We start from the raw sequence: 23,516 nt of genomic DNA on the forward strand, positions 1-23,516 counted from the left end.
GACTTCCGGGGGGTTAGGACGGGGCCGTGGCTGACTTCCGGGCTCCAGGGAGTGAGCGGGGCCAACTTCCGGGGCGGGAGCGGGACGGGGCTGGAGCGGGACCTTAAGGCGGGAGAGTATGTGGCTCCCGAGTATCCTGGGCGTTGTGGGGCGTCAGCTAGCAAATACGGGCAAGAAACAGGTGGGCTGTGCTGGTGACGGCCACGGTTAACAACCCTAGAAAGTCTGTAAAGGTTAATTACGTCTCAAAAAACTCCCGCTTAAAATGTGGGTAGAAGGGGCGCCTGGGTGGCTCAGTCGGTTAGGCGCCTTCCTTCAGCTCAGGTTATGATCCCAGGGTACTGGGATCCACAAGCTTCCTGCTCAGCGGGGAGTCGCTTCTCCCTCTCCCCCATTTGTGCTTGCTCTCTGTCTCAAATAAATAAATAAAATCTTAAAAAAATATATTCGTGCTGGTAATTCAGAGCAAATAGTAAGATTAAAACGTTGCTATCATGAATGAATGGATCTATGCATTTTTATCAATGGGCGCTAATTAATGTCACAGAAAGGAGTTCGTGTAACCTCCTGATGGAATTACACAACATCTATGAAATAGTCTTGCCCAAATATTTAACCTGGGATCAAGGCATGAGAACATTCTAGCCACTCTTTACTGGTGATTCAGAGAACAAAGCTACACTAAACGACTCCACAAGAATGCAGGCAGCAATTCCTGGAACCCCTACAGCCAAACCACCTGATTTCGTTATAATGATATGCAAGGAGAAAGAGAGGAATGGATGGAATCTACAAATTTAAACACACACACAGCCTCAGGCACTCTGTGGTGTCTTTGCAGCTTCTAAGTGAGCCTCAAGTTATTTTAAAACTAAAATATTTTTATAAGAGACATAGGAAACACACAAACCAATGAACAAACCTCACTTAGGTCCTGATTTAAACTCAAAAAGGAGGGGGGGATGTGGCTCAGTCATTTAAGCATCTGCCTTCTACTCAGGTCGTGATCCCAGGGACCAGGGATGGAGTCCCACATTGGGCTCCTTGCTCAGTGGGGAGTCTGCTTCTCCTTCTCCCTCTGCCTGCCACTCCCCCTGCTTGTGCGTGCACTGTCTCTGAAAAATAAAATCTTTTTTTTTTTTAATTTTATTTATTTATTCTACAGAGACAGAGACAGCCAGCGAGAGAGGGAACACAAGCAGGGGGAGTGGGAGAGGAAGAAGCAGGCTCACAGCAGAAGAGCCTGATGTGGGGCTCGATCCCAGAACGCCGGGATCACGCCCTGAGCCGAAGGCAGACGCTTAACCGCTGTGCCACCCAGGCGCCCCTGAAAAATAAAATCTTAAAAAAAAAAAAAAAAAAGGATCGATTTAGGGAAACCTGGATACTACGTATTTGATGAAATTAAGTAACTGTAATTTGTTTTCACACATGGTAACAGTATTGTTTTTTTTGTTTTGTTTTAAATGTTTGTTTATTTTTTTATTTTATTATATTATGTTAGTCATCATACAGTACATCCCCGGATTCCGATGCAAAGTTCGATGCTTCATTAGTTGCGTATAGCACCCAGTGCACCATGCAATATGTGCCCTCCTTATTACCCATCACCAGCCTATCCCATTCCCCCACCCCCTCCCCTCTGAAGTCTTCAGTTTGCTTAACAGTATTGTGATTATGTTTTATTTTTTTTGAAAATTTCATTTATTTGACAGAGAGAGAGACAGCCAGTGAGAGAGGGAACACAAGCAGGGGAGTGGGAGAGGAAGAAGCAGGCTCCCAGCGGAGGAGCCTAATGTGGGGCTTGATCCCAGAATGCTGGGATCATGCCCTGAGCCGAAGGCAGACGCTTAACGACTGAGCCACCCATGTGCCCCAGTATTGTGATTGTTTTTAAAACAATGAGAAATATATACAAATGACAACCTAAATTTATCCCCTTATTCATGCTGAAAATTGAGGGAATGTGTTTTCTGAGAGGTGCCAACATACATTTGAGCAATGCAGGGATTAGTCTGGCAGCCAATTAAGACCTGAGTTTGATGAATTTGTAAAAATCTGGAGGAACCACTATAAATTATGAAACTGAATCAAGAAACTCTCGTTTAAGATGGGTTGGGGGCAGGCAGGGGGAGCTTTCCCCCCAACACTGCTCTCCATCCCAGACCCAGCAGGAACCTTGCAGGTTTATACCACCTTAGCCGCTACTTTACTCCCCAGCAGGAGGAAGTTAGGTCTCCTCAACCCCAGGCAACAAGCCAGCCAATGAGAGGCAGTCACAGCTCAGCCCTCGAGAAGCCACTATTTCACTCCAACGGTCTTTTGTTTACAACAGTCCCTCCCAACACCCCCCTTTCCTCTACAGAAGTGTGCTCCTCTCCTTTGTTCTCCAGACTTGCCTATGGTTTTGTTGTAGGTAGCCTGGTTTGGACTGCAATTCTCTGCTAGCCGCAAATAAACCCAATGTGCTGGTCAAATGACTGGCACTTTTATTTTTAAGGTCACCAGTTGCTTTTCTTATGGTCCCCTGAACTTCCTTAGGCATGCTGCTTCTTTCTGATCATCCTGCAACAAGCGGACACTGATTTTATAAAATGTTTATTTTCAATTTTATGAGTTAAACATTTTCATTTTAGCCCTGAAGGTGGTGTCATTTCTCCCAGAAGCAATAACTACTCGTCATTCGTAAAGCACGCGCCCGATCATCCACACACGTGCTGAGAACATCTAGCGGACTCTACTTCGCACCCACCTTCGAGCTTCCCCAACGCGCCACGTGGTGTGCATCCGCGCGTGCGCACTGCCGCCTGGCCCGGCCTACGTGACACGCCTCGGGGCGGCAATGGCGATGGCCTGACGGAGACTGGAGACAGGCTTAAGGGGCAGCCAAGCTGACAGGCCAAGCGCCCCAGGACAACTCCGGGTCGCCTCCTAGAGGGGGTCTGCCTGTCAGCCTCCTGACGCCCCCGACCCCTGGGCCGCCGAAACAAGCGCGATGACCCGCCGGGCCTCCCGGGCGTCCGCCGCTCTCCGCCCCCGCGCGCTCCGATTGGCTCCAGGGTCCGGCCCGACCCTTCCCGGGGCTGTCATTGGCTTAGGCGGAGACAGGTGGGAGGGAGCCGCACCACCCTCTCTGCGCTCCTATTGGTTTAGGGTTGTGGCCCGCCCCTTACCGGCACTCTCATTGGTCGAGCGGAGGCGCTGGTGGTGGGGCCGTGCCGGGGGTGACTACAACAAAGGGCGGCGGGCGCCCGGCGTCTGTGACCGAGTCTCCCGGTGCTCCTCTGAGGCCGAGCCCTGGCCCCCCGCCTGCCCCGCTCCAGATGAAGTGTGAGCACTGCACGCGGAAGGTGGGCCCCGCGCGCTCGGGGCCGGGAATCGGTCCGGCCGGGGTCGGGGCTGCTCGGGGTCAGGGGGTTGGGGGTCAAGGAGTCGGTCCGGCAGGGGTCGGAGCTGCTCCAGGTCAGGGGGTCGGTGTGGCCGGGGTCGGGGCTGCTCGGGGTCAGGGAGTCAGTCTTGCCGGTGCCGGGGCTGCTCGGGGTCAGGGGGTCGGTCCGGCCGGGGTCGGGGCTGCTCTGGGTCAGGGGGTCGGTCCGGCCGGGGTCGGGGCCGCTCGAGGTCAGGGGGTCGGAGCCGGGGGTCGGAGCTGCCTGTGGTCACCGGCCTCCGGGAGCCCTGGTGCCCAGAGCGGGCGGTGCCGGCCGCGGTCCCGGTCCCCCCGTGCCCTCGGCCCCCCGGCCCCCATCTCCGGGATCGGCAGCTCCGGGCGCCTGTGCGTCCGCGTCGTCTCGCAGACTCGGTCTCGTGTGTGACAGAACTGGTTCGGGTTGTACTGGGTAGAGGGCGACTGCAGGTGGTTGGTAAGCTGCGGACACTGCACCTGCCAGATGCCTGGCTCTACCGCGCCTCAGGTTACGTTTCCCGGTGCCTTGTAGTCACGTTACTTTGGGGCTCATGCTTGGTTTTTCCACTTCTCAGTGCACTTGTCTGTTCTTTCAAAATATGTTTGAAGCCAAAAAAAAAAAACAAAAAACAAAAAAAACCAACCAAACAAACAAACAAAAAAACCAGCCAGAAAAACAAACCAACCTCTGTTACCACTCAGGGCAGTCATAGTGAGCACCGTTCTTGATGTAGGTGATTGAAACAATGATCAAAACATGTTTTTGAGGAGTTCTTATACAATTTACATGAATATAGTAAAAAACAGGAATGTAGGAAGGACAGGGCTGGTCCTCCTCTCCACCTGGTAGCCATGGTGACCGTGGTAGCCTTCCACGCTTGCTTCTAGGCTGTGATAATGTAAAGAGCCATTCATTGTGGGAATGGGGATTTTTTTGTTTTTTTTTCCAAAAATTGGATCATATAAATATTCCATCACTTCCTCTTTTTTTTTTTTTTTTACTTAACATTATACAGAGGTACATGTTCAGAGCATCACACACAATTCTAGTTCATCGTATTCTGAATGTCAGGAGTGTCCAGGCTGTCTGTATTGATTTACCTGCTGGTGGAAGGCCATGTTGCTTCTAGTTTTCATTTACTGCAAGGATACCGATAGAGGAGGGCGTGCATGTGTGTTCCCAAGTCTCAGGTACTTTTGTTTTTGTAGAAAAGATTTCTACACATGAGGTTAATGGGTCAGAGTGTATATACATCTTTTTAACTTGAGAGGGTCAGATTAAAAGTTGTATTTTTTTTTTTATGTTCCTTTGCTTTTTCAAGGAATGTAGTAAGAAAACAAAAACCGAGGACCAAGAGAATGCGTCAGTTGATGTACCGAGTCTGGCCCAGGAGAATGGAGAGGCAAGTAATTTCTCAGTTTTGCATTAGCCTGGAGTAAACGGCTGGGGCTGGTTTTCTCCCTTGGGGGCTCATGTCCCTGGCACACCACTGCTCTAAGAAAGAAGGCGCTAAGCTGGTGCCCCCACAGGGGGCCGCGAGCATGCAGGGTGGTCATTCCTAGGCACGTGACCTTTGAGAAGTGCCCGAGAGCAAGTGCCCTCAGAATACACCACACCAAAACAAACTGTGTGTAGAACAAAGAAAAATATTATCTTTAATCATTGATTAGAAATAGTGGTATAATATTTAAATTTCTAATTTTTTTAGTGAAAAGTTTCATTCTGTAAAATGGGAGTTTAGGCAGGTAATTTACAAAATAATTCAAATCTCATGATCCTGTAAGTTTATTTTTCTAGTGGTTTCTTCTCTAACTCCCTTCTTGAGGGTTTAAATTCTCCTTAGCTAGTGGTGATGGTGTACGTTTACTGGGTAGGGAAGGTCACTCTCCCTTGGAAAGGACTGGTACTGACTTCACTAGTGGAGAGCTGGCCATGTGGGAGAAACAGCAGGAGGTTTCTCTTTAGTCTGGTCATCCCAACACAAGGTCTGCCCTGACAGGAACTATCTAGTCCCTCTTGTACCAGCACTGCTCTGTGCTCTGGCAGCTGTAGGGCTTGGCAAGCAGCAGATGAGACAGGCACCCAGGGCGCAAAGGCAGAAAAAGCAGGGAGTGCCTGGCGCCTCCCACACCTGCCCTCTGGCCACATCAACTCGGACAGACATCTAAACCCAGGGGCCCCAGTTTCCTTATCAGTGACCTGGGGAGTTGGGTTCCTTCCCTCCCAGGGCTGTGGTAATGCAGAGATAAGGAAGCCTCAGCAGGCGTCCTGCCTGCACAGTGGGTGGCACCCCAGTAGGGTGAGCAGGTCAGGGGTGGGGTACACTCACCAGGCATGGGGAGGTGTGGACAGAGTGGTCTGGGGAAGGGGACAAATCATATGTGGGGGGGGGCAGGTGAGAGAGGCATGTGGCTTAAGGTGGCTAGAGCAGGGGAGAAGGAAGGAAAGGACCTGGGAGACAGAGTGGTGGGGCCAGGGCAGGCCGCCAGAGTGGCAAAAGCAGCAAAGAGGATGCAGCCCAGGAGGCTGGGTGCAGTTTGAGTTCCACAGACGCTGAGCTCTCTGTGCGATGGTGGTCTGCAGTTGGGAAAGGAAGGAGATCCGGTGGAGGCGAAGATTGGAGAGGGGCTGGGGGTGGGAGCTGGCACTGTTCTGGGAAGTGAGGCTGGTTGGAGAGAAGAGGTGGTGGACAGTCTTGTGCAGAATGCCCGCGTTCAGGAGACAGGAGGAGGCGGAAGGAACAGGACAGGTGGGAAGGGACCAGACCCGGCCTAGGAGAGCCTACAGAAAGAAGGACTGTGTGGTGCACAGTACACTGGTTATGGAGGACGTCCTGCTGGGGACGGCGCAGAGTGTGCTCACAGACACCTCTGCGGGGACAGAGGGCCAGGATTCTCCGAGTAGCACAGCAGTGTCCACTAGGTCCCAGCCGTGTGCTCGGCCATGTGCTCCAGACCCTTGGAGTGCAGCTCTGGCACCACCTGGGAGCTTGTTAGAAGTGCAAACTCTTGGGCCCCATTCAGACCTCCTGAAGCCAGGCTACTGGCTTCCTTGGGGAGCCATGGGCCTTGATGAGCTCACCAGGGAGTACAGAGCAGGCTGAACGGGGGAGTCCCCAGGGGAAACACAGAAGGGGACATAGGAACGAGAGGCACCGGGCCAGCTCCCAAGACACAGGAATGTAGATTTCTTCCCACCACATGACAGTGCTATCCTTCTCCCACACTGGGTTGTCATCTGTGTGACTTGGTGTCATCGTGTCCTGTTCGGTGCCCCTCCGGCACCCAGAGCTCCAGACCTGGCTCTGTGTTGTCCAAGGTGACCCACATCCGTGTTCTGTGTTGGTCTTATGCTGTCATTCTCCTTAGAGAAGCACATGTTATAGTTTTTATTGAAGAATCAGACCAAAACATCTTTCTTTTGTAGAAGGGAGAATTCCATAAGTTGGCCGATGCCAAGATATTTCTGAGTGACTGCCTGGCGTGTGACAGCTGTGTGACTGCAGAGGAAGGACTCCAGGTTTCCCAGCAGAATGCCAAGGACTTCTTTCGAGTTCTGAACCTTAATAAGGTAGGGCTTCTGGGCACTTGCTGGTGCTGTGGCCTGGGGGTGGGAGGTGGAGGTGAGGCATGGAAGTCTCTGCTAGAGCACAGGGCACACATCTTGGCCCTGGCCTTGTGTCCCTTGCTGGAGTCGGCACTCTCCAGACCCCCCGCCCAGAGTCCCGTTCCCTCACTAATGTGGTATGAGGTGAGGTCCCTAGTCTGTTCGCGGGGGCAAGGTTCTGGTCTAATGGGTTTGTCAGGCGGGGTCATGGCTAGGGCCCCTCAGCTGTCCTGCAGCGGACACTCAGCTTTGGACAGGTGAAGAGAGGGCAGATGAGGCAGGGGGGCTGAAGAGCACACCTGGGTTTGCCCCTTGCTCATAGCCACTTCTCAGGAAGCACTCACACCCACCCTGCCCACAGCAGTGCAGGTGCCCCTGGGAGCTCCCCCCGCCATCTAGTTAACAGTTGGTGTGCCAGAGTGAGGCAGAGTCCATGAGGAGTGTGGGCTTCACGTGGGCACCCAGCATAAAGGACAGGGCCAAGCAGCATTGTCAGTGTTTGCCACCACCCCATGGCATGTTCCTGAGTCCATCATCCAGCATTTTTGGGTCACAGTTTCAGAGAGAAATACATATCTTTCTGTTGTCAGCATTGTGTCTGTTCCCTTCCTGGTGGTCATGTTTCCTGGGAGGTCATGAGCAAGCAGCGGTCCCCACCTGCTCTTCCTTGTCCTTCTCTGAACCAAGTGGCTTTGCTCTCTTATTACATTGAACAGACTCGGCTCATTTATGATGCAGCTTAGCTCCCCCCACACTAACATATTGATTCAGACTTCAGTGGGAAGTTTTACTGTTAAACAGATGTTTGTAGAAACTTCTGATAGATATGCATACCAATCACCATTTCAGCTGCAGAAGCTGGCACAAAGAATAAGGAAATGGTTATTTCATGAAACTGGACGTGGGGGAGGTTCTGGGTTGGTTGAGCCAGCTGTTCACGCTGTCATTAGGGACACCGCAGTTTCCCTTTCTCTGCGCTGCTGCCCTTGGCCCTGGGCTCAGTCTGATCCCCTGCTGGTCACCAAGCAGCTCCCTCAGAGGAGGGGATGTTGCAGTGAGCATGGAGTGAGGCCTGGAGACCTCCTGGACAGGGCATCAGGTAAAAGGACTGGAACACCAAGTCTGGCTCCTAGGGCTGGGAAAGACCACCCTCTGCCCTGCCTCTTCTGTTAGCAACTAGGACTCACACCCCCTGATTCTTCTTCCACATTTCTATTGGGGTGCATACAGAAGCAGGAATCATGCCCCCTTTTCCTACATCCAGTCGGGCCTGCACACCCCCAGCTGTGAGACCAGACCAGTCCTCAGACCCATGGTGGAAGGCTTGTCTCCAAATACCACTATTTGGGTTTCCACTTTACTAAATTGCTGACAACGCCTGACCCACACAGCTCTGTCACAGTAATTCTGTGTCTGCCCTAAACTCCAGGTTAGAGGGTCACGTGGGAGACTTTATAATGCCAGTGTCCTTGCTTGTGTTGGTGATGAATTGTTCATATTTTTCTAGGGATTTCTTGAACTGCCAGTATCAGTTTTGGTTTCAGGGTGTTGATAGCCTTGTGGTTTCATGTTTGTACAATTTTTTTTAAAGATTTATTTATTTGTCAGAGAGAGTGAGCACAAGCAGGGAGAGGGGCAGAGGCAGAGGGAGAAGTGGGCTCCCCGCTGAGCAGGGAGCCCCATGCGGGGCTCAATCCCAGGACCCCGGGATCATGGCCTGAGCTGAAGGTAGATGCTTCACGAACTGAGCTACCCAGGCATCCCACACAATATTTTTTAGAACACTTTATAAAAGGTGAGAATGATCCACTGCCTAAAAATATCCTACAGTTTGGGGAGCCTGGGTGGCTCAGTCAGTTAAGCCTCTGACTCTTTCAGCTCTGGTTGTAATCTCAGGGTCATGAGATCAAGCCCTGTGTTGGGCTCTGCACTTAACGTGGAGCCTGCGTAAGTTTCTCTCTCTCTCCCTTTCCCTCTGCTCCACCCCCTGCTCTCTCTTCTTCTCTGTCTTAAAACACACACACACACACACACACACACACACACACACACACACACACGCATACATACATACATCTACAATTTGCCATAATGACTAGGGATTGAGGTCTCTTTGGGGACAGATCTCTGGACACTGTTTCAGTGTGTATGTGTTTTGTTCTAACTGAAATATATTGGTGTGTGTGTGTGTGTTTTTAAATTGTTATTGGGTCATTTCAGTTATTTACGGGCCAATATTGTAATATTTATTTTTACTTTAAAATTATCCACTTTCATTCAGGTATTTGTATTTATCGATAGAATATTGTTTTTAAAAATTGACGACTCTCTTGGGATGTCACATTTTTTAATCCTAATTTTTTTCCCGTTTCCTTAATCATATTTGCTAGTACATCTATATTTTATCAGTCTTTTCATAGAACGCTTGCTATGTTCTGTTTGACAGGATTTTCTGTTATGGTGTCTTACTTCACTCTGTGTGCTCACCACACACGTAACACTCTTCTCTCTTTTTCCCAGAAATGTGATGTCTCACAGCACAAGGTGCTCGCAGTGTCGGTGTGTCCTCAGTCTCTGCCTTATTTTGCTGCCAAATTCCGCCTCAGCGTGACTGATGCATCCAGAAGACTCTGCGGCTTCCTCAAGGGTCTTGGTGAGGCACCTTGATATTGTTGTGAGTCTGTAAGGCCAGCTTATAGGTGCCCTTTGTGTCTCCCGAGTTCAGCTCCCAGGGGCACAGCCTAAACCAGGACATCTGCAAGCACCTCGAGGAACGTGAGAGGACCCTGCCTCTGACCCGCGGTAGGCAGGCGTCCCTCACCTCCTTGCTGTGCAGATGGGTGTGGTGTGATGTCTGTGGCTGCCCTCCAGGAGCAGCAGGTGATGGGGTGGCCGGGGACAGGTCAGAGCCTCCGGCACTTGCTAAAGAGTACAGTCTCGCCCCGGCTTCCGGGGCCCACAGAGGACATGTGATAGAGCATCACATCGGCAAGGTGACTGGCATCTGGTTTCCCAGGATGCTCACTGAAGAGCAGAGCAGGGAGGAAATGGGCTGTCTCCCGTGCAAAAAAAGGAAGGTAGTCCCTCTCAAACATGCCTAAGAACTCAGATGTGAATGAGCTGGAACGGCACCACCTGAAGTAGCAACGAGAAGGCTTCTGTGTCGTCCACTGTTGTCGGACTGCCCCAGCCCGAGCCCCTGCCCCAGCCCGTCCTCCCCCGTGTTCTGGGCACAGGAGCACCAGGTGGGCTCAGGAGAGGAGAACCAGAGGCATTTGCCAACATGAGTTTCAATTTTTCTGCAGTGGCTTCGTGTTTTGGGGGGGGTTGTTTTGTTTTGTTTTGTTTTAAGATTTTATTTGTCAGCACAAGCAGGGGGAGCAGCAGGCAGAGGGAGAAGCAGGCTCCGTGCTGAGCAAGGAGCCCGATGTGGGACTCCATCCCAGGACCCTGGGACCATGACCTGAACTGAAGGCAGATGCTTAACCAACTGAGCTGCCCAGGCCCCCCCTCTTTTTTAAAGATTTTATTCATTTATTCATGAGAGACAGAGAGGGAGAGAAAGGCAGAGGCAGAGGGAGAAGCAGACTCCCTGCAAGGCTCGATCCCAGGACCCTCAGATCATGACCTGAGCCGAAAACAAGGGTCAGATGCTGAACCGACTGAGCCACCCCCACCCAGGCGCCCTGCAGTGGCTTTTTAAGACTTCAACGCGTGGGGGATTACTAATAAAGTGACAGAATAAACACCTGCTCCATGGAGCACTTGGTGTGGACTGGTTTCTCCATGCACTGCTTGCAGTGTGCGGAGCATGGGTGTAGTCATTCCTTCATGCTCGTGATCTGAAAAAGCTTCGGTCAGCTTGGTTTTACCAAAGACCCGAGTTCTAGATGCTCTCTCTTCTCATAGTGAAAGGCCCAGTTTGCAGAGACAATTTTTTAAAGAGTTGGGCATTATGTATTAGTAAAATATATCCAGAGTGAGACTGACTTAAGGTAATACTTCAGGATGGTACTTAAGTTTTGTAATGCTTCTTTTTAAGAAGAATTATCTGGCTACAGATATTAAAGTTTTTTAATTTACTTTGTTGTAGTTATTAAAAGTATAGTTTTGTTTCAGACATACGTGCCAATATGAAGAAAATTTCTTTTTAGAAGATAACTAAAAAGAGGCACCTGGGTGGTCAGTCAGTTAAGTCTCTGACTCTTGATTTCTGCTCAGGTCATGATCTCAGGGTCCTGGGATTGAGCTCCCCGTCAGACTCTGTGCTCAGTGCGGAGTCTGCTTCTCCCTCTCCCTCTCGCTTTGCCCCTCCCCCTGCTTGCACTCTCTCTAAATAAAATCTTCCTAAAAATGCTAAAAGATAGCTTAAAAAAGAAGAAAAAAGATAGCTAGTTACAAATCAGCATAAAAATTATGGCCATCAGGAAGGTACAGGCCGCAATTTACTCTATTTTAAAGATATCCAGGATCATCACAGACTGAAATTTTACCACTGACTGGGAAAGAGTGCTGCTGGTATCTTGTCATCTTCCGTTCACTTTATGGCTACTGTGAGGTGTTTACATAAGCATAGACAGAGAGAGAACAGGAGGAAGCAAGAGAGAAAAGATACGTATTTTCTTGTGAAAAGTAATCCGTGTTTATTGTTTGACGGAAAAGGTAAGGCACAGTCCTGGGCTTATGCAGTTTGTGGTGCAAAGGAGGCGAGAGGGGGGCACAGAGCTCAGGGGTGCCGGTGGAGTCTGCTCCTAGGGTCTGCAGACTCGCAGGGGTCCCAGTAGGTGACGAGCAGCTGAGCGTGCCCTCTTTCCCGCAGGGGTGCACTATGTTTTCGATACAGCAATAGCTGCGGGTTTCAGCATCCTGGAGAGTCAGAAGGAGTTTGTGCGTCGATACCAGCGGCACAGCGAGGGGGAGCCAGCGCTGCCCATGCTCACGTCCGCCTGTCCAGGTGAGCACCCGGGGCTAGCTGCCGCACCTCCGTTCGTCCCATTTCTCATGGGTCTGCGTTAGGGGCAGGAGCAGAGATGAGTGAGGTCGGAGGTCACAGGCCCAACGCAGTGGGCGTCCTAGAGCAGGAAGGGGTAGAGTGCTGGTGGGGACCCCAGCAGGTACACCGCAGAGCCCCCTACCTCACTCAGCCCCTGCCTGGTGTGCACCAGCCATGCCCCCCCATCATCCGGCCTGATATTTGCTGCATTGAGGGTCTTAAGCCCTTCGAGTCTGTTTATGTGTAGGTTTGGAGCTTCTAGAATGTTCTTCCTAGATAATGATGCACTCTCCCTCGGGAGTTCTTTATACCCAAGTGTGTTAGAACTATAACTTGTTCGAGTTCACGTCACCTCTCAAATTTGGGGACATGAGGTGAGATTTGGTTCAAAACTAAGCCTGGTCTACCGTCAGCAGTGTCCTTTTGGTTTCCCTATGACAAGGCAAGGAGATGAAAGCATAAAAATTATGGCCATCAGAAAGGTACAGGCTGCAATTTACTTCCTGACCTGGCTGATAGAATCAGGGCTGTGGGCAGTCCTGTGCTGGCTTGCTGGGCATGGCTTTCTCATGCGGGGCTCCTAGGTCTTGGGGTGCCCCTGCTGCCCACAGACTTGATGGATGTCTCCTGTGGGGTGTGCCTGTGCAAAGCTCCTGGGTGCCTCATGCCAGGCCATTTCTCTAAGCACGTCCCCTCTGGTCCCTTCCTGTCAGTGGTGGCCTAGGGGAGGGGGTGGTCAGCAGTTCTTCAAGAAAGGGCCAGCGCCCAGGTAGGATGTGGGTGCTGTTGTCACTTCCATGCTGCTGTGAAGCCCGGAGCCGCTTCTCCATGCTCGTGTCTCCATGGGAGCCAGCAGAGTTGGTCCAGGCCACAGGCTGGTGTGTCTGCCTCTGGCCAGTGTTCAGTAACAAGTCCTGATCAAAGGTCTCCTCGGGAAAGTGCTAACCTGTCTGGTGTCAGATGCAGGGCACCGTGGGCCCTGGGACCCTGGTTCCTCCTCCCCGTCCCTGCTCGGTACTCTTCCCGCCAGGCTGGGCATCCTGTCTGCCCTGGCCCTTAACTCCTGGTGTTTTGCCTGATGCGTGGTGCCCCTGGCCAGCACACAGCAGCTTGCCTGCAGCACAAAGATGCCATCCCCCGGAGAGCTGTGTCTGGAGGTGCTGGCCTGGTACTGAGGCCAGGGTGGGTGGGACCTTACCAGGTCAGACTTGGAGTGGGAGGGGCCTTGGGCCCCCAAAGGCTCCACTGTTTTTTGCAGTTTTTTGTTTTTAATGTTCAGAGGCAAGGGATAAGGAGAGTCCCTCCAGTGACCACTCTGCTAGGAGCTTCTGTGAGTCACCGAAGACATTTCCTGTGCACACTCAGGCCTGCCTGCAGGTGGTGGCTATGGCTTGAGTTTGTTCAGATGGGATTGTCGTGTCATCTGACACATCTCCTGCTCCTCCTGGCCAGGAGGGGTCACAGGGAGGCAGCTGGCTGTCCCTGGGGGCTGATGAGCAGCTTCTCACTCTGCTTCTCTGCCCCCCATGATGCTGTGGTGTGCGTGCCTGTCTGTAGTGTCTGCCTGTCACCAGGCCATGCCCAGGAGGGGCAGGATGTGCGCTCTGGCTCCCGCAGGCCTCTCTGACCCATGTTCCCCGGACACCACAGCAGCAGCGGGGAGCCCAGAGGGCCCAGCGGCCCTCGGCAACTCGGGAGATGCTCCGTTCCGTGCTGGGCGCTTAGACGTAGAGCACGTGTGCTATCTCTCATGATCATCCGGGCTTGGGAAGTTCTGTCATTGCCCTAAAACGTGGGCAGTTGTTGGCTGTTAACTTCCAGTAGGTGAATGAAGCTGGGTGGGCCTTGTGGCTACTGGGGGCAAGAACAGCTTCGCAGCAGGCGCAGTGGGGGCCAGGGGCCCTGGGGAGACGCCACATGGCTGCTCCTCTAAACTTGTTCTCCTCCTCCTTTGGGGGGTCCAGTATGCCAGTTCACTTTCTTCCACTCCATCCTCTCTGGGCAGGGGCTGGCAGGAGCATCTTCCAGTCTAGAGCATATGCACCTGGTCCCCAGGGCCCAAGGTGCCACAAATTCCCGGGGAGGTCAAAAGAAGAGGTGTCTGGCTTTACCCCAGTGACAGGGTCTGGGAGCTCAGAATTTGTCATGTGTGACAAAGGAGAAGGAAGCCACTGTGAGAAGCCGACAGGGGACTGTTCTCTCCCCAGGCTGGGTCCGATACGCCGAACGGGTGCTGGGCCACCCTGTTACCCCTCACCTCTGCACCGCCAAGTCTCCCCAGCAGATCATGGGCTCCCTGGTGAAGGATTACTTCGCTAGACGTCAGGTGAGCGGACCACCTCCCAGAGGGCAGTACATGGGCTAGGAGACGGGGGACGTTCCCACCGGGCACTCCCAGGGTGGTCGTGGCCCCAGACCGAGTGGAAATGCTGTCCATCCTGCTAAGAGGGGGCCCCAGCCTTGCCCCCGGAGATGCTTGCAATGAAGGAGGCCCTGTGTGGGGTCCCGGCCTGTCCCGCAGACCACAGTCGGTAGGAATGTGACTTCGTTAGCCATTTCTGCCTTCACGTGATGGAAAACTCCCAGTCGGGGACCTGAAGGCCTTTCCACGTCCCTCAGCTGCCCCAGGACCCCCCTGTGGGTAGCACCCCATGTGTAGCTGGTCCCTGTGCTGTCCCTCCCCACTCCAGGCCCCCACTCAGACCCCCTGCATGCCATCCAGGGCCGCCTCAGGAACCCTGGCAGAGCCCAGGCCTGGTTCCTCCCGAAGGTCCCCAGCACCCCAGTGGTGCCCATGATGTGGCTGCCTCCTGTGGTCGGCTCCCCAGCTGCCAGAGTGCCCACGGTCCTCCTTAGTCAGATGATACGTCTCTCCAGAGAACCAGTGAGGTCTGGCCCTGGAGAAACTGGAGAACACTGCAAAATGAGGGATCCCACAGACCCAAAGCCAGCTTTAGGAAGCCACACGCCTTTGACACCCTTGTTCACTTTGGGGACAGAGAAATGAACTATGGGACTGTATCCCTTGTGCTTGCCCCGCCCCTGCTGTCTGGGGGAGTCTAGGAATTTGCCAGGCCTAGAGGCTAACCGGTCCTGTGAGCCTGCTGAGGGACAGCCGGGTGCCCTCCGCAGGCTCTGCCCCGATTAGGGCCTTTCTGCCGAGTCCTCGCCACGGAGATCACTCAGCAACTGCCAGCTCCAGGTGTGGCCACCGATTTCAGCTCAGCCACGGGCATCAGAGGAGCTGCCTGAATAGGTGTCACTTGGGAAGTTTCTGGAAGATTGGAGGGTCACCCAGCCTGAGCAACAGTCCAGCAGTGGCTTATCCTTAATAGTGTTCGGTCAGCGTGTGCATAGGTCTGGGGGAAACTGGCTTGGCTCTCTGCAGCGCTTCCCCGCATCTCCAGGCTTCTGGGCCTTCCCAGCTCTGGGCGGCCCCGCCCAGTTTGAAGTGAGGCGGCCCGCGGGTGAGCTGGTGCGGTGGGGAGGCAGGCACAGGTCACAGCGTGGTCTGCAGGAGAGTAGGCTCAGACCGCGAGTGGCCTCACACATGCGAAAGCACCTGGCAGGGGCAGTTGTGGGCACCAGCTTTAAGCTGCCCCTCCTCACTTCCTCACAGCCCCAAACAGGGTTTTCTCTTTCTCCCCAGAACCTGTCCCCAGACAAGATTTTCCATGTGATTGTGGCTCCTTGCTATGATAAGAAACTGGAGGCCCTTCGAGAAGACTTTCCTACAGCTTCCCACGGCTCCCGGGGAGCTGACTGTGTATTAACCTCAGGTGAGGGGCGGGCAGGCTGCGTCCAGCTGGGGCCTCTGGCTGGTCGTCCTCTGAGGTCACGACAGGACCACCGAGGGCTTGACTGCAGGGAAGTGGAGAGGGGCAGCGCTCACACTGCGTGGAGAAGTCCCGTGTGAGACAGAGGCTCTGCCGACAGACCATACGTGCACCTGGCAACACAGTGAAGTTTTTCATTGAGAGTCGGGTGGGGACCCTGGTGCTCCAGTGACATTGCCCGCAGCCCCCACGGAGTACGCTTGGCGGAGAGCCTGCAGCAGGTTCCCTGTGTGCCAGGGTAGAAATGACTCTCTGGCGCCCTCGAGAGCCGTTCAGTGGAACACTGCAGTTAAGGGGTGGCTTGTGTCCGCTAACCCCGTGAAGCCGTGCTTCAGACCCCCAGGCCACATAGGCAGGGCAGCCGGCTCTCGGGGGCGCGGGTCCCCTGACCTGAGACTCCAGCATGAGGACCCCCATGGAAAGGCCCCCAGCGCACAGGCCCTGTGGGAAGGGAGACGGGACACCTGCTGACCTGGTAAATGGTGGGTTTTCGTGAGAACCATATGCAGGCCTCTTTCTCAAATGCAGTCAGTTTTACTGTTTTTCTCACATGTTGAGTCCTCTCGTGCACACGTAATGCCACGGCAGTTGATAGAAACGTTGGCTGTCTCCAGCAAGGGTTTCTGGGGGCCCTGGTGTAAAGGGAAGTAGGAAATTCTTGCTCATCTCTTTGCACACCACTGTACACCCTGTAAATGCAGCCCCTGTGTCTTGGCCCTCTGTCCAGAGGCAGCTGTGCTCGAAAGTTTTCTGCTTCAGAAACAAAACATGGAGAGCTTGTTTGCAAAATCCCTTGTTTTGAGGGCACAAGGAGGAATTGGACTCTTCTCCTACGTTTTATCAGTACTTTTCACATATTAGCGTTCTTCTGTGCTGGAGATGCCCTCTGTAAGAGTGATGGTGCCCAAGGTCACCTTGACAGAAGCTCCAGTGGGGGAGATAATCCTGGAAGCAGCCCCTGAGGAAGCTGCTGGCATGGGGCTGTGTGGGTCCTTCCACGGTGCCTTACGGCTCCTCTTTGTAGGTGAAATCATTCAGATAATGGAGCAAAGTGACCTCGCAGTGAAAGACGCTGCCGTTGACACTCTGTAAGTGACTTCTGCAGGGAGGGGCACCTTGCGGGTGGCCTCCCTCCTTCATGATGAGGCCGTGGGCGGTAGAGAGATGGGGGTGTGGGGGAGCCTCTGACCTGTGTCGCGGCTCAGCCCCCACCACGACCCTCAGTCATCTTCCCAGCTCTCCAAGGGAGCATGAGCGGGGCCCTGGTGTGCAGTGCCACCCACTGGGGGTGTGGGGAATTGGGTTTCCGTGGGGATATTTACCTGTCCACACCCTCCACTTCTGAATTCCGTGGGTTCCTGGCATTGTACCTCTGGACCTGCCCGAGGCTGGGTCACCTCTGGACAAGAGCAGCTCGCTTGGGTCCCTTAGTGCTGAGAACACAAGCCGGGGTTCTGCTGTCTTGGTAACCCTAGCCAATGGCCAGCGCTCCCACAACGTGCGCGCCTTGGGCTCCGCGTGGGGTGTGCGTGCGCTGCTTAGCGGTCACAGCCCTTTCATGGAAGGCTGCCCTGAGGTGTCTAGAATCTAAGCAGCTTCAGTGCCTGTGGTCAGAACCCATGCTTGCTCTCATCCCTGCTGGGGTGCATGCACACGCTCCCGGGAAACCCTCAGATTCCCAGCTCTGTCCTGAGTGTCGAGGTTCTTCTGGGGGACACGCTGATGCCAGCGCAGCAGAGAAGGGAGTAGCCAGCCAAGCACATGGAGTGGGGCTCCGCCTGCTGCTTCGGCATCCGAGGTCGCGGGTGACCACTTGTGTTGATCGTTAAAACTCAGCAGCATGAGATTTCTGCCTAGAGGCTAAATAGCCGTAAAGGATTTCTCTTTTCACGGGGTATCATAAGACTTTGGAAGTCTGACTTCATCCTAGCTGTTGCTCCTCTGCCTGGCAAGGTTTGGAGGCCTGAAGGAGGAAGAGGTGAGGCGCCATGACGGAGCCAGCTCCGACGGGTACCTGGCACACGTCTTCAGACACGCGGCCAAGCAGCTGTTTGACGAGGACGTGGGAGAGGTCACCTACCGCACCCTGAGGTCTGCCTGTGCGGTCAGCACTGTTGTCTAGGGCACGCTGCCCAAAGCCAGTGGGCGGGCTCGTGTGTGGGAGTTGGGGTGGGGGGCTATCTTATTTATAGGGTTTGGAATAGCCAAGACCAAAAAACCTTGTTTTTATTCAAATTTTTCATTTTGCTAACATTTCAAACTTCGATTGGAAAATGATTGTCATCCACAGAGGAAGGACTCTAGATTAAAATCCATTTTGTTGGGGCGCCTGGGTGGCTCAGTCTGTTAAGCATCTGCCTTTGGCTCAGGGCGTGATCCCAGGGTCCTGGGATCGAGCCCCATGTCGGGCTCCCTGCTCAGCAGGAGTCTGCTTCTCCCTCTGCCTGCCACCCCCGCTGCTTGTGCTGGAGTTCTCTCTCTCTCTCTGTCAAATAAACAAATTAAAAACAAAATCCATTGTATTCATCTTACAGGAACAAAGACTTCCAGGAGGTCACCCTTGAAAAGAATGGGGAGGTTCTGTTACGCTTTGCTGCTGCGTATGGCTTTCGAAACATCCAGAACGTGGTTCTGAAACTGAAGAAGGGCAGGTTCCCGTACCACTTCGTGGAGGTGCTCGCCTGCGCAGGGGGTAAGAGGCGGGTCCTGGGCCACACTGCCCCCACCGCCCCCCTCCGGCCCCTTGGGAAACAGGCCCTCGTGGGCTACCCCAAGCCTTACTCAGTTCTGACAGCTTTGTGGGACTGTGGATGCTGCCCTGGTGGTTGTGACACAGTGGTCCCTCTCCTTCCCTCACCACATAGCAGAAAAGCCAGGTGTCCCCTTAGAAACCCCTGGGGGGGGCACCTGGGTGGCTCAGTCGTTAAGCGTCTGCCTTCGGCTCAGGGCGTGATCCCAGGGTCCTGGGATCGAGCCCTGCATCAGGCTCCCTGCTCTGCTGCGAGCCTGCTTGTTCCTCTCCCACTCCCCCTGCCTGTGTTCCCTCTCGCCGGCTGGCTCTCTCTCCGTCAAATAAATAAAATCTTTAAAAAAAAAAAAAAGAAAGAAAAGAAAAGAAAGCAAGCCCCTGGGAACATAGTCCCAGAGAAGAGCCGCTGCTGCTTTGGTGGCACCAGGTGAGCGCCTGATCTTGGTTCAGATGGCCCACCTGTAGCCAGGTTCTATCCTGAGTGACGGAGGGGGAGGGGACCCACTTTGAGAAGTGGAAGCCAACAAGAGGTAGCAGGGTGGGGGTCCCACCGCAGAGCCCAGGGACTTGCTGGTGGAGTAGGTACGGGTGTCCGGGGAGAGGGTGCTGTGGCCTCCAGGTTGCTGTGGGGCCACCTGTGCCCTACTGAGTGGGGAAGGCCCACAAGGGTCAAGGCTGCCTAAGGAGAGGAGGCATGGCCAGGGTGCAGGAAAAACCTGCCAGTGTTTGGGGACGGCATGTGGGGGTCGGAGGAGTGGATGCAGCGAGGATGAGGAGGCAGCGGGTGAGCCGGGCCTGCGGCGGCGGGGGGTGGGCAGGGGTCCAGTTCCCCTGAGCTGTGGTGGGGGCTGGGCAGACTCACCTGTGCCCTAATAGCGGGGGAGCCCGGGGCCAGGGGTCTGAGAAGAGGAGCAGACCTTGGGAGAGTGGGCTCCCTGGGAAGGTGAGTGGGGTCACCTGCCGTGGCTGAGCATCTTTGAGATTGGAGATCAAAAGTGCAGCTTGTGGAGGGACGTCTGGGTGGTTCAGTCAGTGAAGCATCTGCCTTCAGCTCAGGTCATGATCCCAGGTCCCAGGATTGAGTCCTGCGTGGGGCTCCCTGCTCAGCAGTGAGTCTGTTTCTCCCTCTGCTGCTCCCCCTCGCTTATGCTTTCTCTCGCTCTCTCTCTCTCTCAAATTAAATAAAATCTTTTTAAAAAACAAAATCTTAAAAAAAAGTGCAGCTGGCAGGTACTGCCAAGGGACAAGTGGAGAGGGGCTTGGCCAGGGTGGCAATTTGCTACAGATTCTTTCAAATGAACTTAACTCTCTAAATCATGACATTATTTAATACATTTGAGAGTACACAGCACCAGGATGTGGGAGTCGTACCCTTTATCCAGGCCGTGGTGCTTGGGTGCACGGGCTCCTGTGCGGGCTCGCGGGTTCCCACCCCTTCCCTGGTGCTGCCCAGGTGGGGACCCGCGCCCAGAGACTTTATGAGACGCTAGTGGTGTGGCTGCCTGTTCGCAGTCTTCTTGCTCTTCTGGAAGTCCAGATTTGCATTCATAACCAGCCAGTTCTAGAGGCTAACAATGTACTTCACTTTTAGGTAAAAAACGTTTCCTGGATAATGTCCGTAGGTAACGAAGAGGAAGCATAAGGGGCTGTGTGCCTGTAACCTGGGGTTCTTGAGGCCTCGGGGGCCATGCGTCCAGAGTCCAGCTCCAGGCTCCGGCCCCATGGTGCTGCACACCGTTGTTCCTTTTCTGCTCCAGAACCTTCCCCTATAAAGCAAAAGGAGGAAAAGCGTAAGTTCCCTGCTTGTCTTGCAGGATGTTTAAATGGCAGAGGCCAAGCCCAGACTGAGGACGGGCACGCAGACAAGGCGCTGCTGCGGCAGATGGAAGGCATTTACGCGGACATCCCCGTGCGGCCCCCCGAGACCAGTGCCCACGTGCAGGAGCTGTATCAGGAGTGGCTGGACGGGGTCGACTCCCCCAGAGTCCAGGAAGCCCTGCACACCATGTACCAGGGCCCGGGGCTCCGTGCGGTCAGCCGAGACATCAAGTGGTAAAGGTTGGCACGGCTGGGAGGCAGGCTCCGTCAGCTGCCCGGGGAGGGAGGCGCGGCCAAGTGTAGGCGTCACAGACACTGCAGGAAAACCGCTCGGCCTCTCAGTTGCTACCTTGGTCTTCAGAATTCTCTACCCCTGTTTGCTGGTGGCTCCCTCACTGTTGGATGTGGTGCTATCTTCGTGACATGTGCGACTGGACTATTTTGACATGAGAGAAGGATTGTCCCAATTTAAGTATATCCTTTTATCTTAAGACTGAAAAATATCCCAAAGAACAGGAATGAAGACAAACTGTTATCTTTTAGGCTTAAAAAAAAAATCCAAAAAGTGTCCTGAGAAGAGCTAAGATCCCAGAAGTTCAGATTTATGTGCCTCAGAGAGATCTCATGAGTAGATGACAGGAGGCAGGCCGCTGGCATGTGGGGAATGGCTCTTATTTTTAACCATTTACGTTATTCCTGAAATGTTTTTGCCAGAACGTGAGTCAACTGCATCCTTTTGGAACCGGGGGCTGATACACAAATCTGGATTTTCAGCTTTTCTGGCAACAGTGGACCATGTTTCTCACTGCTGGGCTGCCAGAGAGCGGCAGGCAGCAGCCCCTCCTGGGACCAGCCCTCTAATCCGGGGGCCCTGTATGTGCTGGTGTGTGTTGGTGCTGTAGGCCTCAGACATGCACCTTTCCGTTCAGCCGTTAAGGTGAACTCACCTTGAGGCAGGGGACGCCTGGCAGGGCTGCCAGGTACCTACAGACAGAAAGACGGAGGATAGAGACGGGACAGAAAGGGCTACCCATGTAGGCCAGGCTGTGCGATCGGGAGGCGGTCACCTCTGTCCCTCCCAGTCCTGCTGCGGTCCTGCCTCCCCCCAGCCTGTGCGTCTTGAGGGGCTCTCCCCCTGCAGCCCGCGCTGCTCCTGTGAGCGCGCCTTAAAGAAGAGAGAGGGAAAACCGATTATCCACAAACAGAGGGCTTGCAAGCAGCTGGAAATGTGCAGAATCACGGTGCTCCACATCAGGGCTCGTCCTTGGAATGAAAGACCTCTGCGAATGGCCTGGAGCTGGGTTTCCAAAGCACCTGGATCTTGTTAGCGCGAGCGATGACGCCCGTCTTGAACGCTCCGTGCCGTCAGGCCTCCGCAGGCTGTTCCCCTCATGATGTTCTGTATCGTGTCGTACCCGTGTACCTGTCCGCGGTAACAGCTGGATATTGTGTGAAATTGTACAATTCTTCCTTTCAATCTGTTCATAATCGGGTTCACCCTCCAAGTAACTGATGATGGAATAAACAGTTGAAGAATGTGTTTGAGTGTGGAGAATGCGTGAACCAGGTGCCCCTCCCAGCCAGGGGCCAGAGAGTGCCCCGAGACCAGACGCGTCTGTCACACAGGCCGTGCCCTCCCTCACCTTGCACTTCTCCAGCCAACGCCTGGCCCAGAGCAGGAGAGCTGTCGTCCGTCTCCTCAGTGGGCCTAGAAAGCTGCCAGCCAAGTGCACGGTTGGGTCCTCTTCGGAAGCAGCCCCTTCCAGCTACAGCAAAGACCTCTGGTGGCCAGAGCCCAGGCTGACGGACGGGGGATATCCCACGAGGCGTTGGGTCTCCTCCGCAGCTCTTCTTGGGTTATGGCCACCTCCGTCCTGACCCCAGCCGTACATGCAGAGATGAGGGGGTGGCCCCGTGGCTGGGCCAGGCTGATGCCCACAGAGTGTCTGCTAGTGAGCAGTGGGTCCCGGTGTGAGGAGGAGGGCAGGGTAAGCCCAGATTCACATCGCGCCCGGCGGCCACTCTACAGGCATGCAGCTTTCAGAGCTGGGGTACTGCGAGTCCCACCTAGTGGACCGTGAGCGTGTCCAGCAGGTTCCAGCAGGTTTGTGTGCGTGTTGGCCATCATGAATAGCTCTGCCCTCCAGTGCCCTGCTCTGGACCATGTTGGAGCCCAGAGTTTTCATTCCATTTTCACCTGGCCTTAGAGCTTGGGCCAGTTCCCGCCAGTGTAGACCCCGGTCCCTCCTCCTGAGCTTTGCATGAGTGATGAATGGAACTCCCGTTGCCTACACCATCAGTTTGATGCTGGCCGAGGGTGTGGAGCAAGGGTTAGGGTCAGGTGATGCCGCTGACATGAGGCTGTTCCATGGCCTCAGCTGCTGGGCCGAGGCTGAGCAGCAGGCTTCGGACACTTGCCCGCGGTGAAAAGACCACCGAATCACACTGAGTCTAGGTCAGACATGTTAGGTGAGGGAAGTGCGGCCCGCGCGGGCAGCTCACTTGCCTGAGGCCACCTGGCCAACATCATGGGCTCCCTCAGCTCCGGGGCCCAACCTTGTGTTTACACGCACCTCCTTCCACACAGCCGTTGGCTTTGTTCCCAGTCGGCCAGAGCACTTGCCTAAAGCAGATGGACCCTCAGCTCCTGTTCAGGGAAGCAGTGTGTGGTGTCCTTTTTGGACAGAGGCTGGCCCTTTATTTTCTGAATAAGGATAAGCCATACATTTCAAAAAGAAGCAAGTGCCAGGACAGAAGACTTACTTGAAAGCTGAACAGACACGCATGCACGTACGTGTATGTACCGGCACGTGTAGACACGCACGTACGCGTGTACGGGCACACACACTTCTATGCGCTCCGATGCACACACGCACGTGTGAACATAGACCCAGAAGTTCGTCACTGGTGTCCGTGAGAAGAGCAGGCCCCATCCCGGAGGCTGGCAGTTTCACTCCTGGGAACCTTCCCTGACAGCACCGCACACAGGTGCCCAGTGGGCAAGTACTAGACACTCTTTGTGACGTTCGCAGTAAGAGTAAACAACCCACAGCACCTAACAAAGTTCCTTGGTGGAGGATGGTTAAGTAATTGTAAAACCAAACAGTGGG

At 54.1% G+C, this 23,516-nt stretch overlaps 1 protein-coding gene across 4 annotated transcripts; it reads left to right on the forward strand.

The window, feature by feature from the left end:
* Nucleotides 1-3,193: 3,193 nt before the first annotated feature.
* On the forward strand, nt 3,194-21,946 carry NARF (nuclear prelamin A recognition factor). 4 transcript variants are annotated; one of them, XM_019807164.2, is made up of 12 exons: nt 3,194-3,350; nt 4,726-4,806; nt 6,831-6,974; nt 9,531-9,663; nt 11,830-11,964; nt 14,211-14,329; nt 15,623-15,782; nt 16,864-16,927; nt 17,793-17,930; nt 18,374-18,531; nt 20,403-20,646; nt 21,121-21,946. In XM_019807164.2, exons 1-11 carry the CDS (start codon nt 3,324-3,326, stop codon nt 20,642-20,644), a joined length of 1,401 nt encoding a protein of 466 aa, XP_019662723.1. In that variant the 5' UTR covers nt 3,194-3,323; the 3' UTR covers nt 20,645-20,646; nt 21,121-21,946. The 4 variants fall into 4 exon arrangements, with proteins under 4 accessions (XP_019662723.1, XP_019662722.1, XP_002926478.1 ...); XM_019807163.2 differs by having other exon boundaries at nt 20,403-21,946; XM_002926432.4 differs by having other exon boundaries at nt 15,653-15,782; nt 20,403-21,946.
* The last annotated feature ends 1,570 nt before the right edge of the window (nt 21,947-23,516 follow it).

This window comes from Ailuropoda melanoleuca, chromosome 15 (genome assembly GCF_002007445.2).
Source record: "Ailuropoda melanoleuca isolate Jingjing chromosome 15, ASM200744v2, whole genome shotgun sequence".
Taxonomy (NCBI): domain Eukaryota; kingdom Metazoa; phylum Chordata; class Mammalia; order Carnivora; family Ursidae; genus Ailuropoda; species Ailuropoda melanoleuca.

Bases quoted from the DNA above. Each gene is read 5' to 3' on its own strand.
- NARF (XM_019807163.2), top strand. From the start codon at position 3,324: ATGAAGTGTGAGCACTGCACGCGGAAG. The intron at 9,664-11,829 runs GTGAGGCACCTT...TCTTTCCCGCAG, and splicing joins CGGCTTCCTCAAGGGTCTTG to GGGTGCACTATGTTTTCGAT. The intron at 11,965-14,210 runs GTGAGCACCCGG...TTCTCTCCCCAG, and splicing joins GCTCACGTCCGCCTGTCCAG to GCTGGGTCCGATACGCCGAA.